This window comes from Osmia bicornis, chromosome 14 (assembly GCF_907164935.1).
Source record: "Osmia bicornis bicornis chromosome 14, iOsmBic2.1, whole genome shotgun sequence".
NCBI classification, from domain to species: Eukaryota; Metazoa; Arthropoda; class Insecta; order Hymenoptera; family Megachilidae; genus Osmia; species Osmia bicornis.
In genome coordinates, this window is record NC_060229.1 from 2,730,868 (window position 1) to 2,748,315 (window position 17,448).

General features: G+C 45.3%; 1 protein-coding gene across 3 annotated transcripts in view; it reads right to left on the reverse strand.

Moving 5' to 3' along the window:
- Positions 1–17,448, reverse strand: part of LOC114878991 (nuclear receptor subfamily 4 group A member 2) — a 34,175-nt gene that overhangs the window by 4,941 nt on the left and 11,786 nt on the right. For 2 of the 3 annotated variants that reach the window (XM_029193432.2, XM_029193430.2), the window contains 6 exons: positions 4,032–4,249; positions 2,206–2,435; positions 1,590–2,087; positions 1,171–1,501; positions 778–1,086; positions 44–278 (listed from right to left, as the gene is read on the reverse strand). In XM_029193432.2, the coding sequence (XP_029049265.1) occupies positions 44–278; positions 778–1,086; positions 1,171–1,501; positions 1,590–2,087; positions 2,206–2,435; positions 4,032–4,249 (1,821 nt within the window). The remainder of the gene's footprint in view (positions 1–43; positions 279–777; positions 1,087–1,170; positions 1,502–1,589; positions 2,088–2,205; positions 2,436–4,031; positions 4,250–17,448) is intronic. The other variant, XM_029193431.2, reaches the window with a different exon arrangement.

Consider the following 17,448-nt stretch of genomic DNA (forward strand, 5'->3'; position numbering starts at 1 on the left):
TTATTTATATCGTGTGATATAATGGTTTTCGATAAAAACTTACCGGTAACGAGCGTGAGGGCACAGAGACAGGCGAAAGCGCTAATGTCTACGTCGAGGGCGTGAAGAGCCTTGCAGAACTCGAGGATGCTGTGAAGCCAATCGCCGAAACTACGCTCGCATTGTTCCAGTGCCAGGACGACACCGTTGCAGAACGTCAGCTTCGTGTCCTCTGGTTTTGTGCGGTACGCCAGTCGTAGAACGAACAATTCCAGACTGGCTAATTGGAAAAGTAAGTCCTGCAAGGTGGAAGGACAGAAACAACGTTGACCAATTGATCGCTGATTACGAAAGGATTGTTCACTGTGAGTCGTCCGATTCGTGTACAATTTTTCTAGCGAGAAAATGTTATTTTCACCGAGGTCTCGAGACTACTAGACAACCGGCCAATCAGACCGTCGATTAGACATGTCGTAGGCTCGTCAGGATTGACCTTTTATAAAATGTACAAGCTATCGATCTCTCTTTAATGAGAGCTTCTCGGATATCGTCTGGACGTCGATACATAATAAACAATATATATACAACGTGGCTCGCATAACGACGCAGGAAATTAGTGATAAGAAAATGCACCATGAATTAATCCTTTGTTACATTGTGTTGCAGATCTACGCCTATTCTTAATTTTAATAATTCTTCGATATATTTTTAATTTCTTTTCAATATTAAAAAAAGAATCATGCAACAGAGGGTCAATTTTATGAATGGAAATATAACGAATAAAATTATTTTACGAACCTGATCCTCTCGCACCAGATCCGTGAAACCAGGAATCTTATCGGCGAAATTCCGAATCACGTCGATGGAGGCGGTGAGAAGATTGTAGAACTGTTGGGTCTTTTCCGCTTCCGTGATGGGTGGATCACCGGGCCTCGGTTGTCGGTATTGCGTATAATCCAAATTCACTTGATCAGGCGTCGTGTCTAAATGTGCACGTACCAAAGCTGTGATCAAAGAAACCGGCGGGCTGGGAGGTGATTCCTGCGGTGATTTTTGTTTCGAGGGTAATCTACCCCTTCGCCCTTTCAACGAATCCGTCCTGACAACCTATCGAACAAACATACGCTTCTTATTTGAGAAAATCAAATTCAATTATATTTTTAACATCCACAGAGTACAGCTCTATCTTACCTCTTTCACCATACCGACCATCAGGCACTTCTGGAAGCGACAAAATTGGCAACGGTTCCGTCGACGCTTATCAACGGGGCAAGCTTTCTCGGCAAGGCAAACGTACTTCGAACCCTTCTGCACAGTCCTCTTGAAGAAGCCCTTGCAACCTTCGCAGGTACGTACACCGTAGTGTTGACACGCTGCTGTGTCCCCACAGACGGCGCACAGTTGGCTGGGACTTGGTGGTGCCCGTTCGTTGCTGACCCCGCTTCCGGGCGAAGGAGAATTGACGGAGCTTCCGGTACTGCCGCTGCCCCCACGTGCTTTCGGCGATTCCGTACTGCCACTACTATCGATAAAAGACGCGATCCTTTTTGATTAACAAAATTTTTTCTTTTTTTTACAGGATTTACTCGCCGAAATAAATTCAGTTTTACCTCGCAGACTCTGATCTCTGCGTGGGTAAGGACGGCCTTCGTGGTTGAGGAGTACCCACGACCACGGTGTCGACACTCGAACAAATATCCGTCGGCGCGACAGGGATGGCACCCCCGGTGATGGTCGGTGGTTGACCGTACACGATGGGCACGCTTCCGGATCCACCGTACGGTGAATCTTGTCGATGATTCGACGGGGAAGGACAGGCGGTGGTCGGTGTTGGCGCTGTCTCCGTGGCGAAGTAATGATGAGGATGATGTTGCTGTTGAGGAGGCGGTGCTTGCTGCTGCTGGTGGGGATGATGATGCTGTTGCTGAGGTGGTTGTTGATGATTGTGGTAGGACAACGTGGGCGAGAACTCGGTGGAATAATGGTCAGCGGGACAGGAATATACCAAGTTGTCGTAACATTCTCCCTTGTCGTCCATTTTGAGCTGTAGCTCTTGCCTGGTGTACCGTTGGGTGTAGGTCTCTTGGAAGCTCGGCAAGGGTGTCGCGCTGCGTCAAGATTGAAATGTCAATGGTCTCTCGCGAAATGCCAACGATGATTTTTATCGCTAACGAGGCGGATCGATAATCTTGAGAAAATCTGATGGAAGTTAGATACGAATAGTACCTATGCGAATCGGCTTGGACGTCTTCGGGAAGAGACGGAGCCGACGTAGGTGGAGGTGGAGCTTGCGGATGATGCTGTGCCTGAGCCGAATCGTCGGCCGTCGGCACTCCTTGGTGATTGCCCAGCTGTAGTTCCGGAAATGGACCAAGTTCGCCTGGCAAACTTCCCGTATCCGTGGTATCCGGATAAGAGACGTCGTAGAAGTCCGGCAGAGCGTCACCGTAAGGGTTCTGAAAAGATCGCGTTAAACTCACCCCTGGATCGTTTAAAATTTTCAATCATCCTACTAAAATATCTGAGGACGATTATGGAGTAAATTAGATATCCTTCGAGGAGAGCACGGTGGTCGAACGAAGAAGCTATTCACTTTTTTCAATTGTTCCAACCAAGTCGGACAAGCTCCGGAGAGCCGCGCGAGCGGCTAATCGAAGTACTCGACTGCAAGGCGGTAACATTGTTCGACCACAATTGCGAGCCGTGTCGAGACATCGATGTACAGTTGAGGTGCGCAGTGAGGATGTCGGAGAGGATTGGCGAGGCGGTTTGTATCGCGTGTTCTCTACAACTGAACGGACAGCCGAAGATTTCTACGTTACAATCGTTTCCCGCGAATGCAAGGTAAATTATAACAACTTGAACATCCAATGATTCGAATAGTCGAGTTACAATAGATTGTTATAAATAACAATCGCATGACGGAATGCACTCTATGAATGGTGACCAACATTTCGTCCAAGGATATTTATTTTAATTTAAGATTTCATTTTATTATGATAGTGGTTAGAGATTTTATTTCACTGATTTGAAATCCTGAAGAAAACGTCTGCAAAGGGAGGGCTGAAGGATATCAAAAGGCGGAAGGGAGGATGAGGGACGGATATTCAATTTGCCAGGTTGGTTCCGCTTCTGGTCTGACATTTCGTTCATCGCTCCCTCGAGAGGCGATCGAAGTCTCTCGGTCTTCCATAACCCTGACTACGGCCTTCTAAACGACCTCCAGAAAACACCAACCCCTTTTCATCCCCTTGGAACCTCCAATACCTGGGATCGCTAATTTCGTGTATCAACTGTACTAGCCAAACCGTTGGTCGTTTAATTACGCGTAACGAGAATGGCTGATCCGAACGAGTGAAACCGAGATGGAAAATCTGGCTTGACAGCTGGGGGGAAGGGGTAGAAACAGGTAGGACGACACTGGAGAGATCCGGGTACGTGGGCAGGAATGCAGATGGTGCGCGATAAGCGAATGCAGATGACGATCGAGAACGTAGGAGGGCAGATCTTGTTGCGGGTCGAGCTAGACTTCGAAGAGTACCAGGACAGATAAGATACTGTGAAATAGTGAAAGTATCATGCGTTGCTCGACCGCTATGATGGATAATTATCCGGATAACTGTCTCCGGCAAACACAGTTTAATTATCAAAAGAAGCTCGACGAGCATACCAATTAAACGATATTGAAGATATATTATTTTTATCATTTTCAAGAATGAACAATTTATTTATTATATAAAAATTATCGATTTCAAAGGTATCGTGGTCGACCCTTAACAGCTAGGTAAAAAGGGATAAGAGGTCTTGGTGCTTTTTATATAGATAATAAAGGGGAGAGTTTAATGAGATTATGAAAGAACATGATAAATTAATCATCAACTTAGTCATTTAGTACGGATTTTAAAGATGAATTACCACGAGCTGTTGGCAAAAAAGGGACAAAATAGCGAACAGAGAACAGCAGGATTTTTGAAATGGTTTCGGCAATATCAAAGAAGGAATCAAATAAGCCGTAAAACTAGAGATGGATGAACGATAAGAATGTCCCTTACCTGTGCCTGGAGAATAAGCATGCTTGTGCCTATGAACGCGGTGGTGGTCGTGGTTGGTGACGAGTGATTCGTACAGGCGAGAACTGGAACGGTAGCTGGTGCCTGACGTTGCTGCCGTTGGCGGTGCGGTTGCTGATCTACGTCGTTCCGTGTAATAGCCACAGCACGCTGGCTACCGTTGCTGTTGTCGCTGTCGCCGTTCGGCGAATGGAGTTGCCCTGCAACAGAACGAAAGAAACACCCTAAAGCAACTGTTTCCTTTCAACATAAAATATATTAACTGTTGGAAGTATTAGCTGGATTCCAGTGGTTGCATTTGGCTTACTTTAACGCCTGACTGGATTTTATTACTCGAAGCCTTAAGGCACCGTTTAAACGACGGTATTACTTGGTTTGGTGCCTTGAGGCTTCATATGTGCTGAATGTGTTACATTATGAATCACGTGGATATTTCCTCAAATATCAAATTCCTCCGGCATCAATAGCGTCTGGTTGGTTTATTTTCGTTCACCAATACAGAAGTATTTACAGACTCGGTGTATTGAAAACATGATTTGAAAAGTGGAGTCTGAAACCAACCGTTCATTGTCTAGATGAGACAAAGGGGATGCTCGATGAGAAAAGAAACTTTTTGACGCGAGTACTGAAGCGTGGGATAAGCGAGTCGGTTTATTTATGATTCCGTGATTGGGAAATGTTTATTCGACAAACCACGTACAATATCTTCGATATTGAGAATGACTGGCGTCCATGGTGATCATCTCTGCGATCGAACGAATTTTGGGAAGTACGATTGAGTTTCGACCACCAGGCCAAGGATTAGGCCTGGCAGTCGATGAAATTTAGAAAACACTTTCACTGGTAATTCGATGTTACTTTTGTTTCGAGGAACTTTGTTTAGGAACGACTTATTGGTCGTTGGATCGTCGACGTCGACTGAGGTCCTCGACGTCGGTGGTTCGTCCTATATAGGGTTGCTTCGACACCCCGGGGAGACATGAAATCATTGGCATTTAAAATACTACCCAGTATACAGACGGCCACCATACCCCTGCTCGATTATTATTACGCGATATTATCCCTAACGTCTAGGGGGTGGATATGTTTCTGTCAACGAGAACGGTGATTGCCTCGTCTTTTTGCGAAACAAATTAAACAAATATTTCTTATTTTCTACGTAATTATACTTTGGAAAGTGGAAATTGAATATAAAATTCCATGAAATATGTTAGATACACAGAATAAACAGATGCGTTCATCCCTCTCGAATATTTTCCACCCTTCGACCGATTGCCAAGATGCGAATCGCAGATAGTCACGGTCACCCAAGTCGCTTATTCGATTGAATTTCCCTGCAGCTAGCGTAAACGGACCACCCAGTGGTTTTCACGTCGTAAACCATACTCCAGGCTGCCACCGTAGCGGGGATTAATCAGAAGGGTTGTACAGGGTGCTAAGCGATTAGACACGATAGACACGATCCAATGCAAACCCACCTCTCGATCGAATCTACATCGTCATAAATTCAAGACCAGCCGGATCGGTCAGACAGGAGGCTGTTACCACTTAGAGAAAAGTCATAAACGCAGTAACCCACTCGCTCCCTTCCTCTCTTTCTCACATTCAGCCAAGTGTAACCTGTCGAAGGAAAGGCAAGGTGGCTGCCAATTAAGATAGTTCGTTCTGAAACAATGAACCCTATCGGGCAGCGAATCCGTGAAGGAGGGCCGCGAGTGGAAGAACCGATCCCACCTACGCGAACGCATACTAGAGGGAACAAGCTGCTGCACCTGAACGATCGTGTGTGCACGTGCACGGAAGGACTCGATTAACTTCGGTAACGCTAGTCGACGGTACCGTAGGCAGGGTACAGGTAGAGGTAACCCAGGGTAGGGTAGCGAACGGACGAGAAAGAGTAGGGTTAACCGAACAGCGTGTGCCAAGTGGATTACAGCGGTATACACGGCCCTCCCACGAACCACGCCTCTCCACGTGCCACCACGTGCAGCCACGGCGCACACCGCCACTTGCTTCGTTCCTTCTCGGATGCCTCCTCATGAATTAACCACTCTTCCTTTTCCTCTCCTCCTTTCGCTTCCGCGTTCCTCGCCATTTATGGCGAAAATCAAGTGGACGCGAAAGGGGATGAGAGTGAAGAGTCAAACAAGGAGGGAATTTTGGAATATCTGAGATTCTCTTTTGCTCTGAGATTGTTAATTTAGAAAATGAAAGTAGAACTGGGCTTCTCTTCGTGGTCCGCCGTCGGAGTGTTCAGATTTTTAGTGTACATTGACACAAGAAGCGTGGAAGTCGTGTGCGCGGTTACGTTATGGTGTTTACACATCATTCGGGTTATTTGGAAACCGCACCCATGAGCATCCGCGTTACGGAAGGTGAAACTCGCATTGTTGCAGATCATCGGTTAAACGCTACCGAATCTCTCGGTTGTGTAACTTTGAGGAATCCTGTAAATTCAAAAGTTGCGAAACACTCTTACCGGCAATGCCGCAATCTATCCGATGCTAATCGGCTATCTTGAAGAATTTTTGCAAATTTTTCAACAACGATTGCTCTGCCTCTTATTTCCTTCCGCGATCGAATACGTTTACGCTTACCGCGATATCCTTCATGAATAATTCATCCTCTATCAACAAGTTTCTTTCTAAAGTGACGCGTGCGAGGAAAACTGCATACAGAGAAAAAGAGAAAGATAATGTCTATTTATAGAGGATGCTTTTCTTCGTTGTCCTCGCGATACGAGGATCGTTCTATTGAATCGATCGATTCTTCAACAGAGGCACACCTAACGGACGTTAGGTGGTGGATACGCGCGTGAACGCGCGAGAGAAAGTGGGACTTGATGGTGGTTTCTGAGACCCGTACGAGACACATAATCACATACCGAGATATCTTCGATTTAAGCTCGCAATCGATTCGCCCACGCGAGTCGGACGTCTCATCCAGCTGGATGATCGTAATTAACCCTTTCACTGCTAAGTGGAGACAGTCTGTATTGGTTGGCACTGGACTGGTTCTTTCAGTTGCCTCGTTTTGCAATATTTATACTCGTTACTCAATCGGAAAGAAAAATTAACGTAATGCCACGGTGGATTAACACGTTGTCTACGTTGGTGGTCTACGATGTATTTATAAATTCAATTTTGCCGTACAATTATGAAACAAAAAGGGATTATTTAGTAATAATTTATCAGCTGACTGATAAGTCACTTCATTCATTATTTTCGTAATAGAAAAGCGTCGAGTGAATCAAATTGGATTTAAGTTTCTTAATTAGTGTACACCCGCGATCAAAGGAGACTATTTTAAGGGAAATGGAGAGGACCGGAACCTGGAACATCACCATTTTTCCTGTAGTAGCCTGTCTTGCTCGCGAGTGTACCAGTTAATTTGAAAGTTTCCAAGTAGCAAGCAGTCTAAAACTGGTCCAACGCATGCAAGCCGGTGCAGCTTTCTCCTTCGTTGAATTTAGCGGGAGATTAATGACGTTGTAATTGGAATTACCACCAAGAGAACGTATACCGATCTTGACTCATCTTTCCGTGCGATCCTTTCAACAGCCCGACACCGTCATTCTACATGGATCATTAGCGATTCATTCATCGAACCGTTAACAGAATCGAATTATCACTAGCCTCGTAACAAGTTCGGTCATGATAACCTTCGGTCTCGAGAAAGGCATCGAAAGAAGAAAACCTCGCAACAACGATAATCGTTTTATCAAATATTAGCCGCTTGCAAATCATAGTAGAAAGGCGCATTTCTCAAGGATCCTATCCATCTTACCCGCGAAAAATTTCGTTCTGAAACCGAATCTATCGAGTTGGTTGAATCAAAACGCAAGGATCCGTGAAAGCGAACGAGTTGGACCAGGAAACCGAGGCGAAACAAATTGTCCAGATACCCTGGAAAGATTAGATAAGTTCGCGTTGGATTGACCTGAGCCGATAAAAGGCAGCAGGAGAGTACAAAAGGCTGGCAAAAGTTGTAGTCGCTCGTGGTCCGGGTTAGAGTGCGGTGTTACGGTGTCGAACGAGGTGAAAGAAGAGGTTCGACGCTGAGCTACGAGGGAGGAGAAAGAGAAGGAGGATACGGAGAAGGCTGCTTGCGACACGCAGGCTCGAGCAACCAGGCTGATAGGTAGGTAGGTAGGTATATCGCCCCCTGACCCCGAAGAACTACCGTGAGACCGGCTTAGCTCCGCTCGGAGCACTCTCCTTTGCTCTCTCGGCGTGCACCGCGTATGCACACACGTATCGACACGCGTGTGTGCAGCCGGCCGCCGTAGAATAAAGAAGTGGGAAGGATACGTGGCGCGACACCGAGAAGAAGAAGAAGAAGAAGAGGAGGAGAAGGATGTGACTCGTGGGTGCAGCTGCAATGCGACCCGGCTGCATTCAGTGGCACACACAGGACGCTTAGGGCTTTTCGATGGCGCGCCAGGATTATCCTGGATAGAGAAGAGATGGAATGAATTTCGTAATCGCCGCAAGCACGACTCGCGTTCACGAGGATTCCTTGCTCTGACTGCGCTTCGACACGCTTCGAGGCCTCGCTCAGGAGGTTTCCTACCTCCTTTCCTTCTTACGGATAATACCAGATGTCCCACCACCTTTGCCCTACGATCGCGATTTTTCTTCGGGTGATAATGAGAATTTAGTGTATTTGATTTTCGAGAGAAAGTTAAACGGTTTTTGATCGTCAGAAAGTGCAGGGGATCCTGTTAAACGGATGGGATAAAAATACTCGTTCTCATGGAGTTTAATGACTTTTGGATATCCCCGATTGCTAATCGTACGATAGGAGAAAGTATCCGCAGCGACGTTGTTTCCCGTGGCCTAAGGTACCTTCGGATCGTTCGGATTCACGAGGATCCATCAGGATCGCCATTTTAAGAAACACCTTGCAGAGGCGAAAGTTTTGGCCATAGAGCTTCCGGTTAAAAAAAAAAAAATCAACGCTTACCGTGTGATTGCACAGACGTTCAACTGTGGCCTAGCACGTCGTTAAATTATCGATGATTCGTGAACAAGAGAAAAGGTGTTGTGCATAAATCAACGGGTTGAAAAACGCGATAGCATAATTACAGAGCGCGATATTTTACGAGGAACCATTTGACCTGGAAACTGAGAACAAACACGATTACTCAAACGCGCAATTTACAATCGTGCACAGATTCCTCCTGACTTTTTCTCTCCATCCATCAGTGGAATATGAAAAAAAAGACCCAAGGTACGATGTAAGCAACTTTTTCTAGGCGTCGCGTAAGCAATCATCACGCATACCTCGGATGAAAGAATAAGCAAATAGAAAACCAGCCGGAGCCGCTCGCCGTCGACGTTGCAATTATGTTTCCAGTAGCGCATCTGCTTGTGAAATTCGACGTAATTTCGTCAGATTTTACAAGGCACGTGGAGATTTACACTTGCGGTCGTATGGGGATTCCATAGGGAAAATGGCGATATAGAGGAAACAGGAATTTTCAAAATCCTAATTTTGACGGTGATTTAGAGAAGAAAATGATATAACTTTTAGTTAAATTAATTTGGGTGGGACCAGGGAAAATGATTTTTTTTGGAGAACACTGTGTACACTTTGGCGAAAATGGTCGTCGAATAGATTCATATGGCGAACCGAATGGCGTATCACGCAAAATGGCTGTACGAAACGGCTCCACCCATATCCTGATCCTCGCATGCGTGCTCCATGCTCTTTATATCGATCCTTTGGTTCCTCTTCGTAGACGAAGAGAGAAGCAGACGAGAGAGAACGCGAGTAGAGCAGCGTGAGGCACGTGCCTTGACATGCGTCGAGCTCTCCGGCGACGTGTCGTGGTTTTTCCCAAATTTTTATTTTTGCCTTGAATTTCATTTATTTTTTAACATTGCCAAGGAGTTATTTTTGAGAAATAAAAATTTCTCCTAAATAACTCATGTTAAATGAAGCATCATTATGAGAAACACTGCTACTTGGTATACTTATTAATTACGATGCGGATTTAGATATAAAAAATGATCATTTGAATTCTAATATGTAGTTCATTACTTACATTGTCGTCAGAATATGTATTAAGTACGGAATGAAAAACACGAATTAAAAATGAAAAAAGTCTTCTTCAGACGCGGTACTCGATAAAAAAAAATAAAAAGTAAGTGACAGTTCACGAGATCAATTATGCGAAATTCGCACATTCTGCGAAAGCGTAATTTCGATGCTAATGTATACAGTTTGTTACAAAAAAGGTTTTACACTAATGAATTTAAAATTATTTCCAGTTTCATTGGTGCACATCTTTCCTTGAGCCTTCAGTGGTTTAATTAAAACGCTATTGAGTGTCTTTAACGACCGTTGGGAGAAAAAATTGTACGCTTAGGAAGGTAAAAAAGAGCCTCGACGAAGTTGTTCGATCACTTTCCGCTCGTCTGCTTTAATAACGGAAAACAGGAGAGATTAGCGTATTACGAGATGAACGTCTCGCGCATCCCTGCGAAATCGCTGTGGACAGTTATGCAAGAGGCCACATTTGACGCGTCCGCTCTGGCAGGTTCGACCGGTCTTAATTGCAATCAAACTGCCCAGACCACTTTGCACGCCTCGAAACTAGTCGGTCCGAGCTAGAAACAAGACACTCGGTGGACTTCTGCTTGAATATTCATAAATTACTTTCTGCCGGCACGCGTCCGCTACCACGTTTCACGTGGTTTAATGAAAAGTAATCGACAGCGAAACACGCGAAGCGTAAATTCGATCATTTTACTCTCGATTTCATATAAGAGGCTAAGTTTGTCGCGATCGGACATATCCTTCTGAATTTCTACCGATGATAAAACCGTGACCGATTTATGAACGATCGTCTTCATTTTCACGTACATTCCATCGTTTACGTAATACCCTGACGATTGCGTTTGAACGATCATCGAGACACCTTCGACATCGAACGAGCATAGGAGACGACCGGTAATTTACGATTGTCACGCGTTAACCCATCGATTTCCAGAAATAAAACGCATCGTTCCGCGCGACCAACGAGCGTCCTCGAGCGTTCCTGCGTCGCGAAACCCAAGGACAACCACGGGCTCGTCGTTCTTCGCGATAAAATGCGACACGTGGGTGCGTGCACACTAACCGTTCGCGAATTCGCCTTCGAAAAACCGTGATTCCACATTCCCGGCCAGAAATTCCACTTGTCTGCGTGTATCTTCTCTGTATTCGTGTCGAGGTGTCTCCTTTCCCCGTCGCGGTGTTCGGTACCGGTTGCTCGTCCTCTCACTCTTGCTAAGAGGACGGACACCGGTGATGTACGCACCAGGAACGATGTAAGTACTTTCATCAAATTCGATGCGAGAACGAATTTTAATCGGAGAACACTGACAGCACTGGGTTCCTGGTTGTTCAGAGAAGTTCCTTGTCAAGCCAATTAATGTTTACCACGCGATCGGGCCTTCGGCTTGTTGAGGAGACGCGAGAAATATTTATTGCACGGGCTTTCTACGAGGTCCGCGCGATGTCGTAATGTCTGATCGCTTCTCGATCCATCTTCCATCCACTTATCCGCCCGAATTCTCACCGATAGTTCCATTATTGAATGAAGAATTCTGTGCAATATTCTAATTAAAATTAGACCGACTCGATCTAAATTCGCCCGTTGTAATTCTAATTTGAATTTCAAAGCGTGCGAGTTGTTGTGCAACGTGCAAAACATACACTGATTGATTGCGTAATCGGTGTACGAAGCGGCGTTTCAGGCGAAAAAAGAGGCGTCAGTTTGTATGCCACCGTGTGGCACGCGCGAGGATTTATCCGAGTGACGATCATCAAAGGCTGCGGAGTGCGAATCGTTCCGTCAATTACGCGATCCTGTAGGTTCGAGCAAACTGCACGTCGACAGTTGGAACATGCAACGGTGCCCGTCGTCGTGGGACAGCGCGGATCCCGGGGAGTTCTGTCGCGAATGGACGACTTGAAAAAGCGCCGACGAGATCCCTATCGATTCAATCAACGCCGTACGAGGCTGTAATCGCGGTTCATCAAGACGCCTCTCACGCCGCTTGATCGCGGGGGGTTTCGACTTTTTCTTCCTTCTATCTTTATCTCCGTCGAAGACAATGTTCCACGGCTGTTATTCGTGAAAATTGAACGATCAACGCCGAGAATGGAATTCCTTTTTTGCCTGCGTTCGTTGAATGTCTCTATCCGAGCAATGTCTTTTTGCGATGATCTCGACAGGTATATCGAAAAGTATGAATGTCTCCTGATAGAGGAAGAAATTTCCAACACGCTTTTTAAGTACGTATCTTTAATCGTGAGGTCGCAAACGAGCCCTCCTCGGCGCAAGACATTTCCGCGCGGGCAGATGAGATAGGCGCGACACAGCGCGAGGAAGACTTGCCACCTTGCAGCGAGGATTCGCGAGAGGAGGCAGCAATCGGTCGACACGTCGAAGAGAAAGGATTTACCGGGGTCACCGCGTGTACGCGGGGCCCGTCACGAGGAAGATAACCGCCGACTAATAGGGTCACTTAGGCTAAAGCGTATGTGTTCGATCGGAAAGAAACTTTGTCGGACAGGTTTCTTCGCGGCGGTATTACCTGCAGCGCGGCCAATCTCCAGCCACGAAGAAACGCTTCGTGGGAAACGCTCGCCGCGTGTATCGGTCCTCGCGATCTTCTCTCCCGACGTTTCATCCTCCATCGAACCTCGACGGATTCCGTGTTCAACCCGTTGAATCCGTGCGATTCTGCGTCGATTAAAAATTCGTCGTCGCTAATGGTCGTCCGCGCGAAACGAGACGAGACGAAGACAAGATAGACGGGACGATTGCCATTCCCGATGGAACCGGGGAAAAATAAAACGCGCCGCGGCCGCATATGGCGATACGGAATGGGACGAGATGGATCGACGATGCTCGGTAAAAAGCGTACGCGAAGGAAGAGACGCTCGAAGGCCTTTCTTGATTCTCCTCCGCGAGTCTGGTTCTACTTGTCGGATGTCGCAAGCCGGTAGCATCGGTACGCTCGATTAAGCGATCAAAGATCGATTAAGCCGGCTACTTTTTCCATCCGATGCTATTTTCTAATGGGGCTCCGTGCCTGAGAAAATGGTGCTGCTCGTTTGATACCGTAATTGAAATCGCCTCACGCCTTTTTGCACCGACTGGTTGCGCGACGGCTTTAAGGATAGATGTGATAATGCGGGGACTAGAAAGCGGCCAAACGTGGAATCGGTTCGAACCGACAGAACCGGATGCAGGGCTGTGTTTACCCCTGGGCAAAATAGGCACGTGCCTGAGACTTGGTAAAAAGAAAAGCCCGCATAGAAAAGTCCTGTTTCCGAAATTTAATTAACAGAAATATCTAAGGGCCATCGTTTTCATTTGAATGCCTGAGGGTTGAACAGCTCTAGACACGGTCTTGACCGACGTATTAATAATTGGAAAAGGAAAGTAAAGAGCATTCATTGTTGGATAGAATGATATACAGCAACGTTAGATCTCAATGTGCCTGGCTTATGATAATCGTATAATGACAGTAGTAGAATGAGTAGCAACTAGTCAGACACGCGTTCCAAACCTCTATTCTTCACCGCTCATCCGCGCTACGGGCAATTATTTTCTTGTCCAGCTGTCATTCAATCCATTCACACTTACTAATCAGTTTAACTGCAGAATTAAAAACACTGTCCCGAGTTACGTCAACCCATTGCTAAGAATGTTTCAATACAACAGTCTCAAAATTCAATCTCTTCGTTCCGTAATGTGAATTTCTAATTAATTCTATACAAGAAAACGAGATACATTTCATTGATTCTACTTTTAAATAAATGAAGTTGCCAATGATTTCATTAACAGTAATGTAGAATACTAAAGTGTTCGATAAATATTCATTAGATAAAATTCAGCTGAAATTACAAATCGATGGAGACAGGTTTTCCTTAAACGAAGGAATACATAATTCGTTTAATTATTTTATTATTACGGTTTATATAAGCGAGGAACAGCTTTCACGATACGATTCGAGAGCTACCCAGCATCGGGAGGAATATCATCTGCCGATCTAGGCGAATTCGAGTGCGGAAATCGAGGAACAGGTAGACGTAATCCAACGAATATCGTAATAGGTACCTTAATCCTATCCAGCTTTCTACACCGCCCGCGGCGAGGAATCGCTCGCACGCTCGCTTGAACAAATCGCTCGCACACTATGCGAGACGGAACATGCTTCAAGGGCCGAGCAATTCCCATGGATTGTTTCTTCTTTGTCTCGTCTCTCCGATCCGCCTACACCCTTCTCTGCCTCCGCACACGCACCCGCATAAATATTCATCGATCCTCGATGTTTGGCTACGTACAATTCGAAACGTAGAGATGCGCCTATCGGAAGTACGATTTCGTACTTTCTTATTTGATGCTCGCCGGTCAACGACTCGTGAATTCGAAATTTCCAATCTCTTCTGCCACGACCAATTTCTTTAACCAAAATTTTTTAAGTCCATCCTTCGTTATTTTAACGCTCCTAAGTTCCAGAGTCCAGTTGGAGGGAAATAAAGGAAGAGAATAACTTTTTCATAAAAATAAAAGTACAATTCTCGGCATGAGCCGAAGCTAAGTAACGAGATACTTGAACGTTAGCAACCTCTCGAACGTGTTTGCTCACGTAACTCACGCTAATGATACGTTAAATCGCCACGAGGGAGTAATTGCAGGGACGGCAAGTAAGTGGCAAACACGTACCTACCCATACGTGATACGTTTCAGTCGACTTGGACGTATGATCCTTTACGGGATGCTGATACGAAAGACAATCGGTAATCAGAAATGCAGACAGGGCGTTCGATCTGTCACCGATGAATTCTTCCGGCACCGTGTAACGCGATAAACACAGGTCGATGTAGACCATTGTAAGGCGATAAGCGGCCGTCGGTGTAATTATTGGGAAATTTGATACGCGTGTCTTAATAACGTAACACCATGGCTGACAGGAGTTTGCATACAGGACTGAAACACTTAGCTGCAATGTTGATTACTTGTTATCCGGTTTAAGGATCGAGGTACTTGTTATTCAGTAAATGGAATGTCTTCCTGGAAACATGAATATCGCATTGACTTTGATGCAATGAAATAATTAAATCTTAGGTCATCCTAAAATATTTAGGTTGAACTTTGTTTCAAAGGACACGATACTATTAATCTTTATGCTTGGTTAGAAGTGGTTAGAAGTTGAACCAACCCTAGCTCTCAAGTCTTAACCTCTGTACTTTCGACGATCGTTTGTGAAGGTGTTAAACCTTGTAGATCCCATAGAAAACATCGTTCCCATCAAGTTGACGCGTCGAACGAAATATTTAACAGCTCGACGCGAGCTCTGTCAGCGCTGGGAGAGCTTAAACCGTAAGATAATCATCGTTCAGCACAATGCAGACGGTCGGACCGTAGTTCAAGCCCATCTGACACGATCGTAACGCGATGAATGCGAGCAGATAAAAGGCTCAGTGCATCGCCAGGCAAATTATAGTCGCGGCCGCAATTTTATTACGAAATCTAAGCGGCACACGTGGGCAATCATCGTGACCGGGCGTGAGAGTCTAAGACTTTTCATTCGCAATCTTAACACCGGCTCTTTTTCAACCGACGAAACGCCTTGCGTGAAACGTTTAAGACGTGACCAACCTACCCGCAAGCCAATTAATACGTCGATGGATTGTTTTGCGAATAACCAGCGCCCCTAGGCGAAGACTGCTTATTATCGGTTATCGTCTTGCATCTTACGGTTAATATCATAATCACCGTCCTGCTGTTCCAGAATGTTGGACGCATTCTCTCGCCTCGATCCTTATTGCTTCGCGAGTTATCGACGCTCTTAATAACCCTTAGCCGTAAATGATCACCCTTTCATGTTCGCCGGGAGAACAGGCCTCTGAATTCACCTTATAAATGATCGACGTTTTATAACAATTTAATTATAGAGAAGCGGATGGAAGTTCGCTCGTTTTCGCCTAATTTCTTCTGAACCGATCCGATTCGAAAAATCTTGTATACCCACGCACACTTTCCTAGGCATTCAATCCAGAATGATGCCCGATCAAAAAACTTGACTTACTGTACTTTAACGAGCGCGTTGGCTGAATATTTATAAACGTTAAAGAGTCATCCTACAGAGTCAATGTAGCATAATGAGCAGAACCGGTTGCAACACGCGTAATTACCACGGTAAATGTAGGAACAGGTAACGGGCAACTTTGTTGGTCAACGTCCACTTGAAAAATATTCTCGTAACTATCAGGAAATGTTCGGAGGTGTAAATATTGTTCTAGTGTAATGTGTGTCGCGATGCTGGCGGAGAAAATGTGGAAAGTAAGAATGTAGATGAAAGTGTGAAGAAAGCATAGGGATGGTAAATGTGAAGCTTCGTACGCCCTTGGAGAAGGTTGTACGAGAGCTGGGGACGAAAATCGATGGTGAAGCTGGTGGTGGGTCGTGGCGAGATACGCGAACATAGTGAAATGCTTGAAGGTGAAGGACGAGCGTTGCAACCGGGTGATACAAGTATTCGGTAATCGTCTTCAGTGATCGTCCTTGCTCGTTGTCGAGAAAAATCGATGGCTAGGTTACCTGGGCCTCGTTACGAACGTAAAAATGCAACTGTGCGAATATTTTTTAGGACTTCTTTCTCGCCAAAAATATACAATTTCCATTATCAATGAGATTATCAACTCACCATCGATCAATTAGTCTTCTACTTTAAGTTTTCAATTTTCTTTCATTAATTACTCAAATAAATCATATTTGACCGTCGATTATTGCTTCCAAAAAAATCATCATACCTTCAAAATTCTGCTTAATGAACAAGATTCTACTTCATCATCGCGAGTCGCGGTAATTAATCAAATGAAAATCGAAACAAGCCGGTTGTCAATGACCGTGGTCGCTCATTCAACGTTCTAATATTAAACTAGATTATTTCAGGCCCGAGGAAGATTCGATTTCTTAATGTGCAGCTCTCGCAGACGGCTGCCAGGTTCTGTTTCGAATGAGTTATGCCGTTCATTAATCAACGGAATCAATGGGAATTAAGAAACGCAATGTGCCAGCTGTCAAACAATTTCACGAAATACTGTCCGTCGTACCGTGAGTCGACGCGAGTTATTAGTCTCATTAATCAGCGGCGATTTGGCGTCCAATGTTAACGAAGAAAATGAATCTAACCCAGAGGAACCTGTTGCTGTCCCTTCGATGTGTTAATATCAGACGAACCAACCTATCGAGGAACATTTTAGTCCTCTTAGAATAATCTTGCCTGATTGAATTAATCCGGCTGGAAAATCATTAGGTCGCCAAGTTAATTTTCAAAGCTATTGTGTCAGAATCTCTTGAGCGTGGAGAAACTGCGTGGTAAGTACCTTC